Below are 24,531 nucleotides of genomic sequence, written 5' to 3'. Positions count from 1 at the left end.
TTGTTGGCAAAGTAATGTCTCTGTTTTTGAATATGCTATCTAGGTTGGTCATAACTTTCCTTCCCAGGAGCAAGCGTCTTTTAATTTCATGGCTGTAATCACCATCTGTAGTGATTTTGGAGCCCAGAAAAATAATGTCAGCCATTGTTTCCACTGTTTTCCCATCTATTCCTAAATTTTTAAATTTTCCAGTAGCCACATTTCAAAAATGAAAAAGAAACAAGCGAAACTATTTTAAATAATGTATTTCAACTCAGTTTGTTGAAAATGTATAATTCCAACATTTAAGTGATAAAAAATTGTTAATGAAACATTTAACTAGGTCCTTGAAATTTAGTGTGGGTATTTCACATTTCTTGAAGTGAAAGTGTTAGTCGCTCAGTCATGTCCAACTCTTTTGACCCCATGGGCTGTAGCCCACCAAGCTCCTCTGTCCATGGGATTTCTCAGGCAAGAATACTGGAGGGGCTGTCATTTCCTTCTCCAGAGGCTCTTCCTGACCCAGAGATCAAATCCCGATCTCCTGCATTGCAGACGGATTCTTTACCATCTGAGCCACTGAGGAAGCCCAGTTTATAGTGAATCTCAGTTCAGACTAGCCATGTTTTAAGGACTCCATAGTCACATGGCTAGCAAGCTGGACAGCACACCTGCAAACCCTGCTTTCCAGGTGCTGTAAATGAAGCTGGGGTGATTCAGGTGGCAGTAGCAGTGGAACAGAACCAGCTGACAAGGCTCTGTTAAAAGCTCCTGCATCCTACCTTGACCTTCATCCTCGAGCACAGTTCCACAGAAGCCAACCTGGCCACCTTCACCATGATCACGGGTGACAATGACTGAGTTCTCCGCATATGCCCGTCACTGTTGTAAGTGGTTTTTTATATATTAATCACTTAATCCTCACTGCCACCCTGAGGTCGGCACTGTGATTATCCATATTGCTCAGATGAACTACCACCCAGAGAGGTAAACAAATCATCCGCCCAATTATCCATATCCATGATGGAGCCAGGATTTTAGCCCAAGGGATCTGCTTTGAGTGCCAGTCACTCTTTTTGACAACTATCCTTTGAAGACTGAGACAATCTGAGTGGCTGTTGAGAGCAATAACCAATAGACTGAGTGTAAAGTACCTGGTAAATAGGAAGTCTATATTCAGGGCTTCCCTGACAGCTCGGTTGGTAAAGAATCAGCCTGTAATGCAGAAGACCCCTGTTGGATTCCTGGATCACGAAGATCCCCTGGAGAAGGGATAGGCTACCCCCTCCAGTATTCTTGGGTTTCCCTTGTGGCTCAGCTGGTAAAGAATCAGCAAGCAATGCAGGAGACCTGGGTTCGATCCCTGGGTTGGGACAGTACCCTGGAGAAGGGAAAGGCTACCCACTCCAGTCCTCTGGCCTGGAGAATTCCATGGACTCTATATTCCATGGACTTGGTAAATATGAAGTTTATGTTCATTGGAAGAAAGCAGCTAATACTTCTGGGTTTTCCAGGTCTTTGTTTGGGGGCTCTGAGATTCCTAAGATGCTTCCTTTGAGCCTCTAAGTGAAAAAAAATCTGCATCTGAGGAAAGTGATAAACTGACTTTTTCCTTATCAATATCCCACTGAGGACTTCCTGGTGGCACAATGGATAAGAATCTGCCTGTCAATGCAGAGGACATGGGTTTGATCCCCAGTCCGGGAAGACTTCACATGCCATGGAGCAACTAAGCTCATGTGCCAGCACTACTGAGCCAGCTCTTGAGAGCCTGCACAGCACAGCTAACCAGCCTCCGTGCACAGTTATGGAAGTCACTCGCGCCTAGGGCCCGTGCTCCGCAGCAAGAGAGGACGCCACAGTGCTAAACCTGCACGCTGCAGACAGATCGAGAGAGTGGCCCCAGCTCGGGGCGCCTAGAAAAAGCCGGTACAAAGCAACCAAGACCTAGCACAGCCAAAAAACAAATAAATAAAACGTTAAACAAAAGATTCCCTGGAAACAACGCTCCAATAGAAGCCACAACACACAGGTGTGGTCCTTCGTTAATTTCTTCACGTAGGCAATGAAAGCTCTCCTTACCCTCAGAAGGGACGGGAAAGAGTGGCTCCTCATTGAAGGAGACCCACTCGGACTGGTGGGTGGCGATCACATGGTCCAGGGTCGTCATGCTAGGAAGGTGCTGGGCATCTTCACACTGCAGGCCTCAGGCAGACCCCAGAGCGATGTCTGGGGCTGGGTGGGGGTCTGGAAGCGCAGTGGACGTGGGCCTGGGGTCTGTCGTGGGGTCTCGTGGAGAGCAGCACACAGAATGCGGACAGAGTAGCCTCTCTTGCTTTTGGCTAATCTGCCAAGCAGAAATCTGTTTAAAAAAATAATAAAAATTAAAATGGGATAACCATCACATTATAACTAGTCCACACAGATCTGGGCTTGCCACAGTGTTCACCAGGAGACCCGGGTCATTTCCAATCTATTTCCCTTTCTCTGTCCCTGTCTTGCCCTCACTTCTCATGTAGAAATATCTTCCATGAGCATGGAGATCTCTGCGTGTACCTTCATATCAGATTAACAAATGTTGTTGCCGTTGTTGTTCAGTTGCCCAGTCGTATCCAGCTCTTTGCGACCCCACGGACTGCAGCACGCCAGGCCTCGCTGTCCCTCACCGTCTCCCAGAGTTTGCCCAGATTCTTGTTCATTGCATCGGTGATGCCGTCCGACCATCTCATCCTCTTTCTGCCCTCAATCTTTCCCAGCATCAGGACAGATTTACAAATAATCACACACATTTTAGCAAACAGATTCTCAAATGTTCCCAATTACTGTATTTTGGAAATAATTTTTATCTATAATACCATCATTGTAAAACTAATATCAACATTTTTCAAAGAGCTTTCACTTTCCTTTACCAGATGGCAAAATAAAAGCACGTTCTTTCCTATTAAATCAGCGTGGTTTCTTGCCTTAGGCAGGTAGCTCTTTGCAAGCCTGATTTAAACCTTTGGCAGAAACACAACCATCTCCAGATGGTATCTCCGAGCACAATTTACCAGTCAAGAAAAACAGAAATGGATTTATTTTGTTCATTTGGAGTAAGGGGGTAGGGCATATTTGCTTTAGTGGAAAATGTGAGTTAAAAAAAAAACACATTTGCATTCTAGGTCGATTTGAATTAGCACGTAAAAGGGTAGCCTGTACTCACGGTGCAATTATGTTCCATGGAAGGATACTTAATAGACTTCTAATATTGTTTGTACTATTAATGCTTTTTTTTTTTTTTTTACAACTGGGACTTTTTTTTTAATTGGAGCATAATTGCTTTACAACGTTGTGTTGGTTTCTGCCATACAACAATGTGAATAAGTACATGAGTGTCTCCATGAGTCTCCCTCCCACCACCCCCATTCCACCCCTCTAGGCTGTCACAGAGCACTGTATGTTCAGCTCCGTGTTATATAGGCAACTTCCCACCAGCTATCCACCTTACACACAGTAATGTATATATTTCCACGCTACTCCCCCAATTCATCCCACCCTCTCCTCCGCCCTGTTCTCTTGTTTGTGCCTCTGTTCCTGCCCTGCAAATAAGTTCATCTGTACCATTTTTTGTAGACTCTATATATAAGCATTAACATGATATTTGTTTTTCTCTTTTTGACTTACTTCACTCTGTATCACAGGCTCTAGGTTTATCCACCTCACTAGACTGACTCAAATTCGTTTCTTTTTATGGCTGAGTAATATTTCATGGCATATGTGTACTCCAACTTCTTTATCCATTCATCTGTCGATGGACATCTAGGTTGCTTTCATGTACAGGCTATTGCAAGTAGTGCTGCAATGAACACTGGAGTACACGTGTCTTTTTGAATTTTGGTTTTCTCAGGGTATATGCCCAGTAATGGGATTGCCGGGTCATATGGTGGTTTTATTCCTATTTTTTAAGGAATCTCCACGCTGTTTTGCATAGTGGCTGTATTAATTTACATTCCCACTAATAGTGCAAGAGGGGACTCTAACTCTTGATCTTGCAATGAATTAGTAAAATCTGAAAATGCAAAATTAATGTAATTAATCCCCAGAGTTAATACAAAATTAATGTTTCCACATAAGAGCTACTATCCACCTTGAACAGTATCAGTTCTTATTAACTGGATACTCAATATCCATTTTAGTCTAGAACAATTTAACTCATAGCCTCCTAGGTGGTGCACGATAGAAAGAAAATGTTGAAATTTTACTACAAGTTATTACCTGCAGTAAATATTCTATGCTGAGGATAACCAGAACAGAAAAATTAAATAGCTTTTGCATTTTTTGGTAATTACAACAATTAATTTTGCTGCATGATACTTCCTAAAATTAAATAATGTTTCTTATAGAATCTATAATTTTCAGAAACCTATTTTCATACCATTCTTTGATTCAATAGATACTGTAGTTGGGTAAGACAGGTTATTACCATAATTCTTTCACAGATGAAGAAATCTGGGCTGAGGGAAGTTAAGTGACTTATCCAAAGCTTCTGTTGTTTTGAGGCTTTTGTATGGTACCCTAAGATTCCTAAGATGTGTCCTCCAGGTTTCTAAGTGGAAGAATTCACATATCCTAGGATAGTGACAAAGAGATTCTTCCTATTCCACAGTAAGAGGCCACCAAAAATGAATCAGGTAGAGGTCATCACAAGCGGGTATGTCAGATGCACCATGCTAGGAAGTGATGGAGGCAACACTTGAACCCAGGTCTTCTGATGCCAAAGCACTCTGATCTTTGGGTCACAGCCACAGAGAAAAATACTGCAGAATATACATACAGACTATCCCCCAACTGAAGCACTTTACAGACATCAGTTCCAGTGGAACTATAATGAAATGATTGGTGAAACTCCTCACTGGACATCTGCAAGGGAATCCAAGCTGTGCAGAGAACTGAAAGTTCTCCTTCAAGCTCCTCTCCTAAGATCCTTACAAATCATGGGACCAGACATGTGCAAAGAGCCTGGAGAATGACTGCTCCCACCAGATCTCACCAGATAACCATGCAGAGCTCACAGACCCAAAGAGCTGAGTCTGGTGGGCTTCCTCCATAAGCCTGTCTCCAGCCTGTCAAATGCCAGCATCACGCAGTGTGGTAATGGCTTCAGGCCAAGTTAAGACAGTAAAACTGAAGAGTGAGACTCCCTCTCTCCAACAACAGCAGCATGTAAACGAGCTCCAACAACGACTGCCACAAAGCCGCAGCACAAGTCCACATGCTGACACATGCAGCCTCACAGCTCAACGGGGGAAGTATCCCGCCCATCCCGTGATGATGCATCCCGCGAAATTCATGGGTGAAAGTGAGTGGGTGAGGGGACACAGAGGAAGAGAGGGAAAAGGGTGAAGATAATGGACAAAACAGCTAGAAATTTTAGAACTCAGAGATTTTAAAGACCAGCAGTCCAGGTTTCAACTTCCACAGATAAAAAACCAAACAGACAAATAAAACAAAATAAAACAACCAAACCTGAGGCCCAGGGAAGTCAGGCAGAGCAACGACAGAGACTGAGATAGGCTGGGGAGTCCCACCATCTGGATTTGAGTCACGTATAGTCTGTAAGCCTCAGCTCACCCCGGTGCAGCAAGAAAAACAAAACACACCAATATTGTAAGGATGAAGTAAGATACTAGACATCAAGCGCGTAGCACTGGTGCTAAAAAATGCTCTGTAACAAGGGTGATGATCATAGCAGCTGAGTTTCCAGAAGGCTTACTGTGTGCGCCAGGCTGTAACCCAAACCCTTTAAAAATGCCAGCTATGGCCATCACTGCTGTAGGTAAACGGCTCGCACAGTGGTCCACTGCTTACTAATGGAAGTTTTGAGATCAGAAAGCAAATTTCATGAACCACCCCATTTCCATCACTGACCCATTCAGATTTTAGTGATTTCCCTTTTCAACTCCTTCTTAGAGCACTTCTCTCAGATGTTAAGTGGAGTCAAGCACTCCACACCCTTTTCCTAGATGCTAGCACATTCTGGCTGAGAAACCAGGACACCTACTCAGAAGTATGAACAAAAGAGGAGCCCCCAATATTTACCTCCCCTTTCTAGTTCATCCCAGATCCAGACTTCAGCTGGTTACAGATGATGAGAAGTCTCAAGAAAGCCTACGGGACAGCACTGATTACCAGGAACACCCTAACCTAACCCTGTGAAATAGACTCTAGGTGTCTGCCACGAACCAGCCACATCTAAGGAACCCTGAGATGCCTGACCTTCAGGAGAGCTGGGAGCCCACAGAGGAACCTGATCACCGTGAGGCCACGTTCAGACCGGAACTGGCTTCTCTGCAAAAACCTCACCCCATTTTTAGAACATGAATCATGAAGTGAGGCTTAGACTTACCACAAATGAGCGGTGACTCATGATCAGCAACAGGGTTGACCAAGAGCCACTCAAAACCTCGCTGAAGTTTCTGGGCTGCCATTGCAGAGTGAAGCTTCTTCCTCGGCTTCCCTAACAACACTCAAATGCGGGTGTGGAGAATGCAGTTGCCGGATCAGATGAGGGCCTGAGAAACAGACGTGCCTTATGGCAACCTCTTACTATGCATTCATGAGCTCTAGGTGTCCAGAAATGTATTAGGGACCCTTTGAGATACTGAGAGATCAGGCAGCTCGCAATCTAGCTGTAGAGGTGAAGATGCTCAGAACAGCGAACAAATCTGGGAGTGACTGCCTGCTGGAGGACACACCGGAAATGCTGCAAAAGTGTGGTCGCAGAGAGATCTGCAAGGGCTAGAACCATCAGGGATTGAGCAGGACTTTGGCTTTGAAAGATATCCTTGGCTGAAAGATATCCAGGTTTCCCTGGTGGCTCAGGTGGTAAAGAATCCATCTGCAATTCAGGAGACCAGAATTCAATCCCTGGGTCAGGAAGATCCCCTGGAGACTAGAGGCATGGCTACCCACTGCAGTCCTCTTGCCTGGAAATTTCCATGGACAGAGGAGCCTGGTGGGCTACAGTCCATGGGGTCACAAAGAGTCAGAGATGACTGAGCAACTAACACTTGCACTTTTTTCACTTGGCTCTGAACCACCAGAAGGAAAAAGTAAGGACACCCGTGGAACAAGGGTCAGCCTAAGTGACAATTAAGAATCAGACCTTCATGGGACTTGTTTCTGGGCCAGTGAAGAGGTCAGCCTGATGACAACCGGGGAAATGTGGGGAGAAAGGGCTGGTGGATCTTAAAGCCGAGAAGATTTCAGGGGGCCATGGGAAGCTTACGAGTAGAGAGTGACTCAAGAAATGTGCTTAAGGGAGATGGACAAGCCTGCACTGAGCAGGAGTCTGGTGATGGATGCTACCAGCTGCACCCGGACCCCAGTGTGTCCCACCAAGCCAGGGGTCAGCATCCTCGGGAACATGTACAGGGGACTGTGCGGGACCCCACTCCAGGGCCTGACAGTCCACGGGAGAGTGAAAAAGCATCGGTAGACCCCAGTAGCTTACAGGAGATTGTCACTAATGACAGTGACGTTAAAACAACAATAAACTTCCTGGTGGCTCAGAGGGCAAAGAATCTGCCTGCAGTGTGGGAGACCCAGGTTCGATCCTTGGGTCAGGAAGATCCCCGGGAGAAGGGAATGACCACCCACTCCAGTATTCTTGCCTGGAGAATCCCATGGACAGAGGAGCCTGGAGGGCTACAGTCCATGGGGTCACAGAGTCAGACACGACTGAGCAACTCACATGTGTCTACAGGCTCTTTAACCCATTGTGACAAGTTAGCCACAAAACAATGACAGCACCCGGGCAGAGAGTTAGGTTGTTAAGAGACCATCCAGGGCTTGAGTGGTAGGTGGTCACGAGCTACATCTTAAATGAGAAGGGAGGGATCTAGCCAAACAAGCAGAGGGGCAAAGGCATTCGGGGAACAATGGGTAGAAATGGCATGTCCAGGTCACCGTGAGTCAGGCTCTGTTCATCTGAAGAGGGTGGCACTGTGTTGAGTGCACTAGAAAAGGAGGGGCTGGAACAATGACAGTCCTGAATTTCAGAGTTTGAACTCTTAAAACGACCCTTTCTGTTTCCACAGCCATTGCTGTGGTTCAGCCCCTCAGTCTCTCATTCAGACAATTACCAGTCTCTTATCTATCTCCCTTCCCTGGTGGCTCAGCTGGTAAAGAATCTGCCTGCAGTGCAGGAGACCTGGGTTCGATCCCTGGGTTGGGAAGATCCCCTGGAGAAGGGAAAGGCTGCCCACTCCAGTATTCTGGCCTGGAGAATTCCATGGACTGTGTAGTCCATGGGGTTGCAGAGTCAGGCATGACTGAGCAACTTTCACTTTATCTATCTCCCTGCCCTTAGCATCATCCCTGCTAAACCTGTGGTCCAACCTACTATGCCAGTGTGATCTGCCTAAAACCTGAAAATGCCCACGCCAGAGCTATGCTTAAAATTAAGTCCTCAGGAGCTCCCCACAGCCAGAGAGTCCTTTCCCCCTTTGAAGAACTCTGATGTAGGGTACCCTTTCCCAACTCCCATGAATCCCACTGGTTCCTCATCACCCATGTCCTCTGCATGCTGACAGTATCTTACCTACACTCATTTACCAAATGCTAATGAACTGGTTGGCTAATGGGGCTATCATGTCAATTAGCCTGTGAGGAAAGGGACTGGATTTTATTCTTGTGATGTTCTCCAACTTGTAGACGAGGGTCTAGTGTTTAGTAAACGTTTATTGGGTAAATAGATGAGTGAGTGAACAGATGAACTTATCTTACCACATAGTAGGTGGCCTCTTCAGGCCTTCTGAACTGGTAAATATATTGGAAAGGTTAAACACTATGTCTAAGACAGACTGGATACAGAGCAACTTGTCCATTCTCCTTTCTCTTTGACCTAAAACTAGGCTATTCGATTCCAATATAGTAGCCACCAGACACGGGTAACTATTAAAATGTGCTTACACCAAATGGAGCCATTCTTCAGATATAACATACACACCAGATTTCAAAAAACAAAAAATGTAAAAAATATCTATTTAATAATTTTTATACTGATTACATGTTAAAGAGGTAATATTTTAGAATATACCAGATTTAAAAATATGCTGTTAAAAATGAATTTCACCTGTTTAAGGTTTTTGAATGGGGCAATTAGAAAATGTAAAACAGTACATATGTGGCTTACATTATATTTCTATTGGACAGAGCTGCTCCAAAACAGTCCATTATTCATCTTTGTTTTTGAAGGATACTTTGCACTAGACATGAAATTGGAGTATGACTATTTTTTTTCTTCAGTATCTTGTCTTTTTGTCCCTGTTGTTCTGATGAGAAGTTTGGTTGTAATTCTTATTTTGTTATGAAATCTTTGTTTTTCATTTTGAGCAATTAACTACTGTATGTCTAGATGTGGTTTTCTTATAACTCATCCTACTTGAAGTGTGTGTAAGATTTTGAATATGTTTGCTAATAGTTTCATTAAATTTGGGGACATTTTGCCACTATCTCTTCAGATATGTTTTTCTCTATCTCTTCTCCTATTGATCTGTCTTCAAGTCCACTCTCTCTTCCATCATCTTCTGTTCTCCTCTTAAGCCCATCCTGTGAATTTTTCATCTCAATTATTCAACTTTTTCACTCTAAGATTTTCATTAGATTCTTTTATAGGTTCTACTCGTCTGCTGAGATCCCTTTATATTCACTCATTCTGACAATATTTTTCTTTAGGCTTTGACTGCCAAATCCAACATCTAGACCATTTGGAGATTACCGTCTATTGATTATTCTTTTTTTTTCAGTACGGGTAATATTTTCCTATTTCTTTGCATACCTCACAACTGTGATGAAAGACTGAAGACATTCTGGATTTGATCTTCCTCTGCAGAATTAATTTCTGTGGGAGGCAAACTGTCTACCCTTGATCTTGCATAGGCTTGGTCTTCCACCTCATTGGATGAATTTGTGTAAGGTCAGAAATGTTCCCCAGTTCCTCTAACTACTGCAGGACTCAACTTCCAAACTCAACTTCCCTTGCAATTTCCTTGATAGCTCTTGGCTCAGGGTAGATTTAAAGTAGGCCTTCAGTTCAGTTCAGTTCAATCACTCAGTCGTGTCCAACTCTTTGCGACCTCATGAATCGCAACACGCCAGGCCTCCCTGTCCATCACCAACTCCCGGAGCTCACACAAACTCATGTCCATCGAGTCGGTGATGCCATCCAGCCATCTCATCCACTGTCGTCTCCTTCTCCTCCTGCCCGCAATCCCTCCCAGCATCAGGGTCTTTTCAAATGAGTCCACTCTTCGCATGAGGTGGCCAAAGTACTGGAGTTTCAGTTTCAACATCAGTCCTTCCAATGAACACCCAGAACTGATCTCCTTTAGGATGGACTGGCTGGATCTCCTTGCAGTCCAAGGGACTCTCAAGAGTCTTCTCCAACACCACAGTTCAAAAGCATCAATTCTTCAGCGGCTCAGCCTTCTTCACAGTCCAACTCTCACATCCTTACATGACTATGGGAAAAACCTTGACTAGACGGAACTTTGTTGGCAAAGTAATGTCTCTGCTTTCAATATGCTAGCTAGGTTGGTCATAACTTTCCTTCCAAGGAGTAAGCGTCTTTTAATTTCATGGCTGCAGTCACCATCTGCAGTGATTTTGGAGCCCTCAAAAATAAAGTCTGCCACTGTTTCCCCATCTATATCCCATGAAGTGAAGGGACCAGATGCCATGATCTTAGTTTTCTCAATGTTGAGCTTTTAGCCAACTTTTTTACTCTCCTCTTTCACTTTCATCAAGAGGCTTTTTAGTTCCTCTTCACTTTCTTCCATAAGGGTGATGTCATCTGCATATCTTACCCTAGAGTAAATGTTGGCAAACTACAGTGATGACTCAAATCGAGCCCTCTGCCTTTGTTTAAAAAAAAAAGTGATATTAGAGCAAAACCATAGCCGTTCATTTACACATTATCTATGAATGCTTTTGTTCCATAACAGCAGAAGTGAGGATCTGTGAGAGAGACTGAATGGCTCACAGGGCCTAAAACAATTACCATCTAGACCTTTATTTATTTATTTTTTAATTACCAACTCCATTTGAAATCATAGCCTTTGCCCCAAAGATACAGATTTCTTGTGACTTTTCTGGATGCTCAGGGTGTTATTAAGGTGGCCTTTCCACTTGGCTGGGCTGGACCCCCAGTATCCCTCAGGATTGCTTGACCTTTGGTATCTGTCTGATCCTCAACCCTGGAGCCACCACTTTTGATAAATCTCACACAGTTTGGATCCGTACATGTGCACACGAGCCTGGCCAAGGACTCCCTTGATATACCAGACACACTTCTGTTTCCTCCCCGTGCCCCAGGGAGCCCTCTGCTCTCTAGAGCCCTGCCCTGTGAATTCCAGTTGCTTCCACTGCCCCAAACTCAAATCTGGGTTTCCTTAGCTCAGCAGGACTGCTGCGCTCAACCAAGACTCTAGCATACTGTGCTGCACTCAGGAAATTCTTCCCCGGAAAACAGCCACGGGGACCCCTGGGCTCATCCCACGAGTTGCCCTTCGCTTAGCATCGAACTGTCGTGCTTCCTGTTACCCAACACCTGAGAACAGGTACCTGCGACACTTTGCCGGGGTTTGCAGTTGTTTACTGCAGAAGGACCAGTCTGTTAACCAGTTAGAGCAAGAAGGGAAGTCCTCCTTGGAAACAATCCCTCACTAACGTGTTCATTTCTTTAAAAAAGGAAAGAGACTAGTTCAGATCATCTAAACTAGAGGGATTTTATACTGTCCTAGAAATAAAAATTCGAAGTTTTATAGAACTTTTGTAAGTCATGAGAAAAGGAAAGGAGGGTTTCATGCAGCCGTATGGATTAAATCCATCCCTTCAGAGCTGAGGGTTTCAGGTTTCAAGTGAAAGCTGCTCAGTCATGTCCTACTCTTTGCAACCCCATGGATGATACAGTCCACGGAATTCTCTAGGCCAGAACACTGGAGTGGATAGCCTTATCTCCTGGGGCTCTTCCCAACCCAGGGATTGAACCCAGGTCTCCCATATTGCAGGTGGATTCTTTACCAGCTGAGCCACAAGGGAAGCCCAAGAATACTGGAGTGGGTAGCCTATCCCTTCTCCAGTGGATCTTCCCAACCTAGGAATCGACCTGGGGTCTCTTGCTTTGCAGGCAGATTCTTTACCAACTGAGCTATCAGGGGAGCTGAGACAATGGTTTATTTTGTTAGGTTAGGTACGTGACATAGGAGCTTCCCAGATGGCGCCAGTGGTCAAGAATCTACCTCCCAACGCAGGAGATGCAGGGGATGTGCCTTCGATCCCTGGGTCCAGAAGATTCCCCTGGAGGGGGAAGTGGCAACCACTCCAGTATTCTTGCCGAAGACGATTTCATGGACAGAGGAGTCTGGTGGGCTACAATTCATGAGGCCACAAAGAGCTGGACATGACCGAGTGACCGAACACACACATGCAACCTAACAACTTAACATAATTTATTTAAATCTGAGAATTTAAGACTTCCCTGGTGGTCCAGCGGCTAAGAATCCACCTGCCAATACAAGGGACATGGGTTTGATCCCTGGTCAGGAAAGACTCCACATGTCGTGGGGCAGAGAAAAAGAGAAGCCACTGCAATGAGAAGCCCATGTGCCTCAACTACAGAGTAGCCCCCGCTCACTGCAACTAGAGAAAGCCTACCTGCAGCAACGAAGACCCACTGCAGATACATACAAATTAATAACTTTTTAAAAAACAAATAAGTAAATCTGAGAATTTAGTGATCTTCCTTCTGTATCTCTTTGTCACATGTATTCAACTAGGCAGCTACTTTAAAAAATCTCTGCATCCACTTGTTGGGTTTTGAGGTTACTGGCAAATGCCATCCAGCCGGTTATTAGGGCTTCATGCAGAATCATCTTAAACTAGATCCTGGTGCCAATTCCAAACCCCAAAGTAAAACCTCAACTTTTTCCTGATCAAGGAAAAGCAACTCAAAGTCAAAAGGAAAACTGGGAAGAAAAGAAAAATAAGACTGTAGGAATTCTTTGCATTTCTTTAGAACTTTCTTATAATACTGGACATTCAACCAGTTTACACTGAGCATCTACTGTGTGTTCAGAATGGTGCTTAGAACAGAGATGCAAAATAATATCAAGCATGGTTTTACACTCTGCAGCCTTTGTCACAGTGGGCTACAGAAATCACAGAAGTTTAATCAGGAAGTTAAAGTAACAATGCTGCTTGCTTCACGAATTCTCAGAATAAACAGAAGCCTGGAAGGCCTGCCTACCCTGTGCCAAAGACCCAAATCAGATTAAGGACTTGGAACATGGATTCTTTTCCTTCTTCTCTCAAACTTTTTTCCTTTGTGAGAGAACAGAGTTCATGTTCACAGAACCTGAGCAGAGTTTACAGGAAAACACACACACACACTCACTTTAATTAACAGAGGCCTTGATATTCTTAAAAGCATAAAATAGGATGGCCTCGGTTGTTTGTTCTTCCTGTCTTGCGCCATTTTTTCTTGCATTCTTTCATTTAAATATCTCATTTTTTAAAAAATAAAAAGAGACTGATACCTCTTCTTCCATTGGAAATTGGTGAATAGAATGAATACCCCCGTCTCAAGTCACACATAAAGGAGAAAGAGCTCTAAAAGGAATGAAGACAATAAACATTTCAACTATTTATTGTTGTTCAGTTGCTCAGTCATGTCCGACTTTTAGTCAGTATGTATCCATGACTCTCCATAAACTCACTCCCCTCTACTTGTCTCTTTCAATCATGTACATCACAATCCACCATCCCTAGATGTCAGTTTTTGCCCCACCTAAAGTCATATTATTTGTGTGTGTGTGATACACACATGTATACAAATACATACACATATATGTGTGTACATGCATATGTATACCCCAAGATTATAAATATAAATAATTACAAAAATTGATTTTTCTTCAAAATAAACAACCTGATGGCTGTGCTATCCAACAACTTCAAGGCTCCACATTCGGAGTCAAGGGCTGAAGTCACACTTGACTTGCAAAACAGGTTGCCTCTGATCTTGGTGCATTCCTGAGGCAGTGACCCTGAAAGGCATCCCTAGGCAGCTGAACAGTATGTCATGTTCAGTGAATGACCCTAGTAGGAGGTCAAGCTTTCAAGTTTGCAGAACACTTTCTAGCACCTTGAACTCTTAGAAGATGGCTTATTCCATCTTGTAAACTCATCTCAGCTTACTTCAGTTTTGTATCTGAAAGAGAGAAACTAATATCTCCCTCTACGAAAGCAGGAAGTAGGCACGGGTAATTTCTTTTCATTTACATTTCGGATGTTCTATCCTGAGACTGTCAGTTTCCTAGGAATCTTGAGGAGTCTGTGCGTCCCAGTGGCCACATTTCCTAAGCATAACCCTAAGATCTTCCAAGAAGCGTAACAAAATATTATTATATTTCACTGAAACTGTCTTGGATTGTAAAATGTATCAAATTTCAGAGATTATAACTGTCAAAAATTGTCTACGAACATAAATAGTTCTGAGAATCCATGAAATACATTCTTATTTTTATGGTGGTGCTTTAGTTGCTCTGCTGCTGCTAAGTCGCTTCAGTCGTATCCAACTCTGGGCGACCCCATAGATGGCAGCCCACCAGGCTCCGCTGTCCCTGGGATTCTCCAAGCAAGAACACTGCAGTGGGTTGCCATTTCCTTCTTCAATGCATGAAAGTGAAAAGTGAAAGTGAAGTCACTGAGTCGTGTCCAATTCTCAGCGACCCCTTGGACTGCAGCCTACCAGGCTGCTCTGTCCATGGGATTTTCCAGGCAAGAGTACTGGAGTGGGGTGCCACTGCCTTCTCCGTTAGTTGCTCAGTTGTGTCCTCAGTTGTGTCCAACTCTTTGCAACCCCATAGACTGTAGTCCACCAGGCTCCTCTGTCCATGGGGTTTCACAGAGAATACTGAAGTGGATTGCCATTTCCTCCTCCAGGGGATCGTCCTAACCCAGGAATTGAACCCAGGTCTCTTACACTGGCAGGCGGATTCTCTACCAACTGAGCCACCAGGGAAGTCAGATTTTTTTATACCAAATACTTACCGAAACCCACAATTAGTATATATTTACAGGATGCAAAGAAGCTCATGGGTTATTTTGATCCATTTTTATAATAACACTGAGATAAGCAAAGCAGAAATTTCTCTCACTTGATAGATAAGGGAACTGACTCAGAGAGGCTAAGTGACTAACCTAAGGCCACACAGCTAACCATGGCATGACAGGGGTGGGACAGGATCACAAGCCTCTTACTCTAAATTCCCCCCATGCCACATTCTGCCTTCCAGAAAACAGGTACAACAGATACATTAGGTACAACAGATACAGTAGCTACATTGTCAGCATCCAGCATTGGAGGAGAGGTCATTATCGGCATCACGGTTATTTTTATTCCTGCTTTCCCAGCCTCCCTTGAACCTAGGGGTGGCCGCTTGGCTAAGTTCTGGCCAATGAGACGGAAATAGAAGTACAGTCAGAAATAAAGCCCTGAGAAGTGTTTTCTGTCTTTGTTTTGTTTTGCATTCCCAATGAAGGTAACAGGTAGTACTCACACTGTCCTAATCATGCTCACGTTCTCCTGATTACAGTCATGATGGCTGGAGCTACTAAACCACAAAGAAAGGCTCAGAGAGTCACAGAGTCATTGATCCTGATGTCACTGAGCCACTGAACCAGTATCAGTGATCACTCATCTCTGTATTTATTGTGATGCGAAAAAAAATTAAGTTATTAGAATCAAGCGTCCTGATACTTACAGGCAAATGCAATTTTAACTAATAAAACAGGGAGAGAAAAAATGTGGCAAGCAAATTTCTACGGAGACGCCTGTGATCTCCACTCCCTGGTGTTACTATTGTGATTATGTCTTTGTGCATGACAAGGCAAAAGGGGAAAGGGGTGGCAGAGGATGAGATGGTTAGATAGCATCACCAACTCAGTGGACATGAATTTGAGCAAACTCGGCGAGACAGCGAAGGACAGGGCACGCTGCAGTCCACGGGGTTGCAAAGAGTAGGACATGACTTAGCAACTGAACAACAACATAATTCATGGCAAAGGGAGTTTTGCAGATATACTGAAAGTCACTAATCAACTGACCTTAAGATAGGGTGACTGTACAAGAAACTTAATCAATGAGCTCTGTCAAAGCAGAGAGTTTTCTCTGGCTGGTAGCAGAAGAGGAAGTCAGGGAGCGTCAAAGTGTGAAAAGAAGGTTCTCCACGGCTGAGAGAGAGGCCACAGGGCAAGGACCTGAGGCAGGCTCTAGGAGCTGAGAAAAAGGAGACAACAATCCCATGACCACAAACAGCTGAATTCTCCCAACAGCAGGCATCAGCTCAGAGGAGATTCTGAGAACACAGTGGCCAACCCTTGATTTCAGCCTGTCATACACGGGGCAAAGAATCTACCCAGGCTGGGCCAGCACTGTGGTTTAAAAATGGGAGAACTTACTCCAAAAAGTTCTCAAAATTAGAGCCTGGACATAAATGCTTCAGAAAATTTCCCAATATAGATAGGAGACTGAATTTCAACAGAAATCAACTATTACCCATAGCACAGAGTAAATTAAACAATAATACAATAGCAAAATATTCAATTACACTGTTTTATTTATAGCACTTTGAAAATATTATGTGGATTTCTCTCTCCAGAAGGTTTAATTTCAAGAAACTTTACTTAATGCACTGTGGTGACCTAAATGGAAAGGAAATCCAAGAAAGAGGGGCCATATGCATCTCTATCACTGATTCATTTTGCTATACAGTAGAAATTAACACTGGAGAAGGCATGGCACCCACTCCAATGCTCCTGCCTGGAAAATCCCATGGACGGAGGAGCCTGGTGGGCTGCAGTCCATGGGGTCGCTAAGAGTCGGACCCGACTGAGCAACTTCACTTTCACTTTTCACTTTCATGCATTGGAGAAGGAAATGGCAACCCACTCCAGTGCTCTCGCCTGGAGAATCCCAGAGACAGGGGAGCCTGGTGGGCTTCTGTCTATGGGGTCGCAGAGTCAGACACAACTGAAGTGACTTAGCAGCTTAGCAGCAGCAGAAATTAACACAACATTGTAAAGCAACTATACTCCGATAAAAATTAATTTAAAAACCAGAAAGCTTGATTTCTTTTTCTGCCTTGCTAACTTCAGTTCAGTTCAATTCAGTCGCTCAGTTGTGTCCGACTCTTTGTGACCCCATGAATCGCAGCACGCCAGGCCTCCCTGTCCATCACCAACTCCCGGAGTTCACTCAAACTCATGCCCATCGAGTTGGTGATGCCATCCAGCCATCTCATCCTCTGTCGTCCCCTTCTCCTCCTGCCCCAATCCCTCCCAGCATCAGAGTCTTTTCCAATGAGTCAACTCTTCACGTGTGGTGGCCAAAGTACTGGAGTTTCAGCTTCAGCATCATTCCTTCCAAAGAACACCCAGGACTGATCTCCTTTAGAATGGACTGGTTGGATCTCCTTGCAGTCCAAGGGACTCTCAAGAGTCTTCTCCAACACCACAATTCAAAAGCATCAATTCTTCAGCGCTCAGCTTTCTTCACAGTCCAACTCTCACATCTGTACATGACCACTGGAAAAACCATAGCCTTGACTAAACGGACCTTTGTTGGCAAAGTAATGTCTCTGCTTTTGAATATGCTAGCTAGGTTGGTCATAACTTTCCTTCCAAGGAGCAAGTATCTTTTAATTTCACGGCTGAAATCACCATCTGCAGTGATTTTGGAGCCCCCCAAGATAAAGTCTGACACTGTTTCCACTGTTTCCCCATCATCAGATGCTATGATCTTAGTTTCTTGCTTACTTAGGTCACTGCAAAATTAGCTTGTCTTTCTAGAGACATGGAGCGAGGCTAGAAGGGTACTCATTTTCAGGGTAAAAATTTTGGGTACCTTTCCTTGAACAGCAGGAGCCCACAAACATTCAACCAGTTTCCAAAGCAAGAATGATGATATCATGCCCGTGAGTCTTCAGGGAGGGATGTGAGCACTTTGGAAGGTGGTAGAGGTGGGATGAAGGAAGAATGAGCAAAAAGGAAGGGAAGGAAAAGGAGAACCAATTGTGGAATCTCCACCCAAACATCATAAAAAAAAATAGGATATGTTTTACTTCATTCAAAAAAATTGTTAGTAAAGACCTGCTAGATAATCAGGATATAAAATAGACACAAACCCTGCTTTCAAAGGGTTTCTATCCAAGAGTGGAAAATAGCAATGGGACAAGGCAACTATAAACAAGTAAGAACCCCTGCAAATCAATAAAGGGTTTAGAAAAGGAATAACAAGGGGCCTCTATAACCCACAGGGTGACAGGAGCTCTCTCCAAAGAGGTTACATTTGACTACTACCTAAAGGATGAGAAGAAGGAGAATGTATTCATGGTAGAAGGAACCAAAGACACAAAGAGTCTGAGATGGGAAAAAAGTTAACAAGAAAGAACTTGAACTGAATGGCCTTCCTTGGTAGTTCTGGGGTAAAGAATCTGCCTGCTAGTGCAGGAGACACAGGTTTGATCCTTGATCCAGGAAGACCCCACCTGCCGTGGACATACTAAGCCCATGGGCCACAACTACTGAAGCCTTCGCACCCTAGAGCCCACGGTCTGTAACAAGAGAAGCCCGCACATCGCAACTAGAGAGGAGCCTCTGCTCGTCACAACCAGAGAAAAACCCACACAGCAACAGAGACCCAGCACAGCCAAAAATAAATAAAACCATTAAAACAAAAAACCACTTGAATTGAGTATAGAGGGAACCAGGAGGATGTGGCATGGGATAAAGTTGCAAAGCCAGTTCACTTTATGAACTATGTAAATACAGGTCTTATGAGCCAGATTTGGAGAAGGAAATGTCTACCCACTCCAGCATTCTTGCCTAGAGAATCCTGCGGACAGAGGAGCCTGCTGGGCTGCCATCTATGGGGTCGCACAGAGTCGGACACGACTGAAGCGACTTAGCAGCCGCAGAAGCATGAGCCAGATTTAGACGGTTAGATTTTATTCTGAGCACAATGAAATGTTAATGAAAAACTGAAAGAAGAATAACAAAGTTCAATTTGCAGCTTCAGACTGTGTGGAGAGCAGACTAGAAGATGAAAGAGTGGAAGCAAAGAGAACAATTAGGAAGCTACTATCATAGCTGAGACAAAAGACAGGGAAAGCACTCAAGCATCCGTCAACAGACGAAGGAATAAACAAAACATGGTAGATAATACAAGACAGTACAATGGAATATTAGTAAGGCTTAAATGGGAATGAAATTCTGACACATGCTAAAACAAGGATGAACCTTGAGCACATGTACTGAGTGAAAGAAGCCTGTCACAAAAGGACAAATACGGTATTATTCCACTTATGTGAGGGAATCGAAAGTAGTCAGATTCACAGCAACAAAAAGTAGGATGGTGGTTGCCAGGGGCTGCAGGGAGGGTGGGGAGAACGAGAGTTATCATTTTAACGGGTCCAGAGTCTCCGTTTTGAAAGATGAGAAGAGTTCAGGAGATGAATGGTGGTGATGACTGCATAGCAATGTGAATGCTGGATGCCACAGAACAATACACTTAAAAATGATTACACAGTAAATTTTTGTATATGTATTTTAACACCATGACGTCCCATCCAAGCCCTCGGACTTGGTGACGATTCCAAATGGACAGAAAAGGGAAGTGAGCCCAAGTTAAGGAGAGTTGCCACGCAGTTAGGGAGAGCTGTCCCTCAGTACAAGGGCACTCTACATCTGACTTCTCAGAAACTGGTTGGAAATGGGGCTTTTCTCTATGAGATTCTTCTAATCTCAGGCTTGCGGGTACGGTGAAAAGAAAGAAAAGGCCGCTAAACAACTCCATAAATATAGAAACGAATGTCCTTGGTGAAAACTCTATCAGCTGGAGAGGGGCCAGTACCAGGCATATCATAACAAGGGGAGGAATTTCCCGAAACCACAGACAATTTTACAATGCTGAAAAGATGTTAAGCAAGACAATGTGGGTGAGAGTGCTCCGTAGACTGCAAAGTAAGCTTGGCATATCGTTGTCAATCTAGCAGCAGAATGGGGAAAGGAAGAGGGGCCCAGAAAACAAGTCAGAGGCTTTGCAGACTCTCCTGGGGCCACCAATCATCCGTCCCTCCTGGCTGATCAGGGAAGCAAAGGTGCAGGGGAGGGGAGCAGCTGGGGGCTCTTGCTTTCCTAACAGTGAGGCCCACCTGTCTTCCACCCCCTCGCCCGGACCCAAGCACTAGGCATACACAGGCTCACCCTTGTCATCCCACAGATGACCTCCCACCATCCTTCCGAGGGAGGTACTGCTGGCATTAGCACCATTTCTGAGATGACAAAAGCTGAGGCCAGAGAGGTTATCTAACCTGCTCAAGGCCAGAGAGCTAGGAGATAGATGTAGGTGCTGGGGTCCCAACCAAAACCTGCTCCGACTTCCAGACTTTTCTAAGACCATTCACTGACTCATTCAACCAATCAACCAATGAGGAATACCAGCTTACAGTGATTCATGTATATAATAGAATACTACTCAGCCATAAAAAAGGAACAAAATTGGGTCATTTGGAGTGATGTGGATGAACCGAGTCTGTCATACAGAGTGAAGCAAGTAAGAAATAGAAAAACAAATATTGTCCATGCATCTTTAAAAAATGGTACTGATGAACCTATTTGCAGGGCAAGAATAGAGACGCAGACATGGAGAATGGACATATGGATACAGGGCGGAAGGAGGGGTGGGACAGATTGGGAGGGTAGCATTGGCATCGATACACCACCACGTGTCGGACAGATAGCTTGAGGGAAGCTGCTGTGCAGAATAGAGAGCTTAGCACAGTGCCCTGTGACGACCAGAGGGATGGGATGGGGGCAGAGGAGGGAGGCCAAGAGGGAGGGGGTATATGTATATAAATATAGATGACTCATGCCATACAGCAGAAACTAACACGACATTGTAAAGCAATTAGCCTCCAATTTAAAAGGAAAAGACAGCTGACAGTGTTCCCAGTCCTGGCGCTGTGCTAGAAGTTACGAACAGAGAAGCAGATAACACGGAATCCAGAAAGACCAATTAGCCAATGGCCTCATACTCATGAAGGACTTTCAGTTCAGTTCAGTTGCTCTGCTGCTGCTGCTGCTGCTAAGTCACTTCAGTTGTGTCCAACTCTGTGTGATCCCATAGACAGCAGCCCATCAGGCTCGCCCGTCCCTGGGATTCTCCAGGCACAAACACTGGAGTGGGTTGCCATTTTAGTTGCTCAGTTGTATCCAGCTCTCTGCGACCTCATGGACTACAGCACGCCAGGCCTCCCTGTCCATCACCAACTCCCAGAGTTGACTCAAACTCATCTCCATTGAGTCGGTGATGCCATCCAACCATCTCATCCTCTGAAGGATTTTAAATATTATTAAAAAGGAAAGAAAGCACGTTTAGTCACAGAAATACACAGAAAGGATTGAGAGATGTGCCTCCTACAACCTTAAATTCAAAGTTCCATTTACCATGCAACCCTTCACAGAGAGGTTGATGAGTGTCACAGCTCCTATAATTACCTTGTATGTACCAAAATTAGATTATATTGGGGGTTTCTATGTGCTTGAGGAGACATTAAACATGTGACTTTGGTTAAATGCAAATACACACAAAAATACCTAATACTCTTCTAATGCTGTCTTAGAACCTTTTCAGTCTTTACTGGGAACCTCAGAAAAAAGGAAGAACAGAAGTCTTTCTCCACCACCTCTAAGAGGTCCTGAACTTGAAATGACAGCAGGGGTTACTGGGGACGATGACCAAAGGTCGCAGGGGTGGGGTGGGTCACTCAGGGAGGCTTCCTGGAAGAGGCTGTATCTAAGCAGGGTCTTAGGAAGACAGCTAGCAGAAATTCTGCACTCAGGCGGGCCGCCCTCACCCCACTGTCAACTGCAATCAAGGGCACATCTCTTATTAAACTCTCTAAACCTGAATCTCACCGAATAGCTTCAGAGATTCCTATAAGGACAAAAAATGCTGCATGTCAGACTTCCAGCACAGCTACTACGAACAGTTCCACTGTTCCACTAGTGTTATCTAGCTCCATGATGACTTCTGCTAATAAAGGGTGAGTAGGAGTCAGCCTGCCAAAGAAACACGGCACAAACTTGCTGATTGCGTTCCTGCAGTCATGGAGTTCAGGAAGTGAAAGTGGAGGAAGGGGGAGATCTTAGAAATTTGGGAAGAAAGGGAAGCCAGTGGTGGTGTGAGCTTCAGCCTGAGACAGGAAATGGCCAGCTCAGCTGAATGACAGGCCGTTGGAAGGTCTAGAGAGTGAAGGGACCACAGGGGGAACCCCCTGTGCGTGGTCACTTACGAGAGCGGAGTCTGCAGACTATGTACACGGGGTGGAAGTGGCCCTGCACCGTCACCCACCTCTTTGGACCCGACGGAAACTCTGGCTAAAGGAGTCCAGTTGTGACAAGGGAACGTGGGACCATCACAGTTTACAGCACAGCTTCAGGAACTTGCCTTTTAGAAACTCCTGCCAGTGGTCCCTAAACCAAGAATAAGAAGGACTAGAGGAAACAGCACTCGGCCACAGATCTCAAGTTTGGTGGCTCTGTAATAAAGCAAGCTCGATATGGATTTGTGTAGACAAGCACAAAACTTTATTCCCCCAGGCAGATGACAAACAGAAAAACGATGATCTTATACTGCCTTCTTGCACTGAAATGAAACTTTCCTCCCGGGCTGAACTGCCAACTCTTAAAAAAAAATTTTTTTTGGCCACGTGCAGCATGTGGCATCTTCATTCCCTGACCAGGGATCGAACCCAGGCCCTCTGCATTGGAAGCACGGAATCTTCACCACTGAACCACCAGGGAAGTCTCTGCCGCTTCTTCATTAGTCTTTCCATTGCAGTGGTCAGCATCCCTTCTGCTCAGAAGCCCTCCCACCTGTGCCGTGCTGCACAACTCTGGGTGGCGCCATTAACATACCATGCAAAGGGGACATGTCCCTGACCTGAGGGCTGCCCTACGGATACAAAGTCCAGCAGCCCTGAGACAGCGCATGTCCTCCCAGCCCACCATCCACACTTTTAAAAAAAAGAAAGGCAATGTCAGACGTTCAAGAGAAAATTCCACTGGAAAACAAGATGAAAGTGACTGCCTGTGGCCATAGGAATCCTTGGGCTCATTCTTCACTCTTCAGAATAAAAACAGCAACAGTGGTAGGAAATAACAATCAAGCCTGGGTAATGAGGAGAATGGGCTTCCCAGGTGGTTCAGTGGTAAAGAATTCACCTGCCAATGCAGGAAATGGGAGTTTGATCCTCAGTCCAGGAAGATCCCCTGGAGAAGAAAAGGGTAACTCACTCCAGTTTATTCTTGCCTGGAAAAATCTATGGACAAAAGAGCCTGGCGAACTACAGTCCACAGGTTGCAAAGAGTCAGACATGACTTAGCGATTGAACAACAACACTTAGGAGAATGGCAGTTGAACTGAGTGCAGAAGTGAATAGCTTAAGGCAATTGCTGCTGCTGCTAAGTCGCTTCAGTTGTGTCTGACTCTGTGCGACCCCATAGATGGCAGCCCACCAGGCTCCCCTGTCCCTAGGATTCTCGAGGCAAGAACACTGGAGTGGGTTGCCATTTCCTTCTCCAGTGCATGAAAGTGAAAAGTGAAAGTGAAGTTGCTCAGTCATGTCCGACTTTGTGCGACCCCATGGACTGCAGCCCACCAGGCTCCTCTGTCCATGGGATTTTCCAGGCAAGTGTACTGGAGTGGGGTGCCATTGCCTTCTCCTTAAGGGAATTAGGAGTACAGAATTAATTGGGAGTGATTGCCAACCCACTCCAGTATTCTTGCCTGGAGAATCCCAGGGATGGGGGAGCCTGGTGGGCTGCCATCTATGGGGTCGCACAGAGTCAGACACGATTGAAGCGACTTAGCAGCAGCAGCAGAATATGTCATGATTCAAGGCTTGTGAAACCAGAAGGTAGATGTAGAAAATGTAGATTTGGGGGCCTAGAGAAAAATTAGGGGAAAAGGTAGATTTTTTAGAGTCATTAAAAAATGATGATGATGTATGAAGCCAAGGGAATGAATGAATGGAGGAAGTAAAAAGACAGACAAAAAAAAAAAGGTTGACTCGGACTTCCCTGGTGGTCCAGCAGTGGAGACTCCATGCTTCCACCACAGGGTGCGCGGGTTTGATCCCCGGTCACAGAGGTTCCACATGCCAAGAAGTGAGGACAAAAAGAGAGAGGGGAAAAAAATGAAAGATGGCTGACTCTTGGAGTGTGCCTCCATATAGCGGGGGTGAGGAGTCCATCAGATGGACAGAGGAAAAACAGAGGTCTCTAGGATCATGAAGACAAGAAAGTTTTCAAGAAAGCAAGCTTCTCTAGTGTTACATGCTACAAAGAGACCTTATGGGGGCTGGGAATGTCACTGCTAACCTTTCAGTTAACTGGAGTGTAGGTTCCTTGAGGGAAGGCCCATGCCCTTTCTCACAGTATTGCCAA

General features: G+C 44.8%; 1 protein-coding gene across 1 annotated transcript in view; it reads right to left on the bottom strand.

Annotated features, from left to right (window-relative positions):
* The window catches only part of STON2 (stonin 2), a 178,027-nt gene that overhangs the window by 133,564 nt on the left and 19,932 nt on the right, over nt 1-24,531 (bottom strand). Inside the window, exon 2 of the mRNA XM_040225983.1 lies at nt 2,062-2,341. Coding sequence (XP_040081917.1) covers nt 2,062-2,149 — 88 coding nt within the window. The 5' untranslated portion in view covers nt 2,150-2,341. The remainder of the gene's footprint in view (nt 1-2,061; nt 2,342-24,531) is intronic.

The sequence above is a fragment of the Oryx dammah genome, unplaced genomic scaffold (genome assembly GCF_014754425.2).
Source record: "Oryx dammah isolate SB20612 unplaced genomic scaffold, SCBI_Odam_1.1 HiC_scaffold_26, whole genome shotgun sequence".
Classification (NCBI taxonomy): domain Eukaryota; kingdom Metazoa; phylum Chordata; class Mammalia; order Artiodactyla; family Bovidae; genus Oryx; species Oryx dammah.
This window is presented reverse-complemented; position numbering and strand designations above follow the sequence as displayed.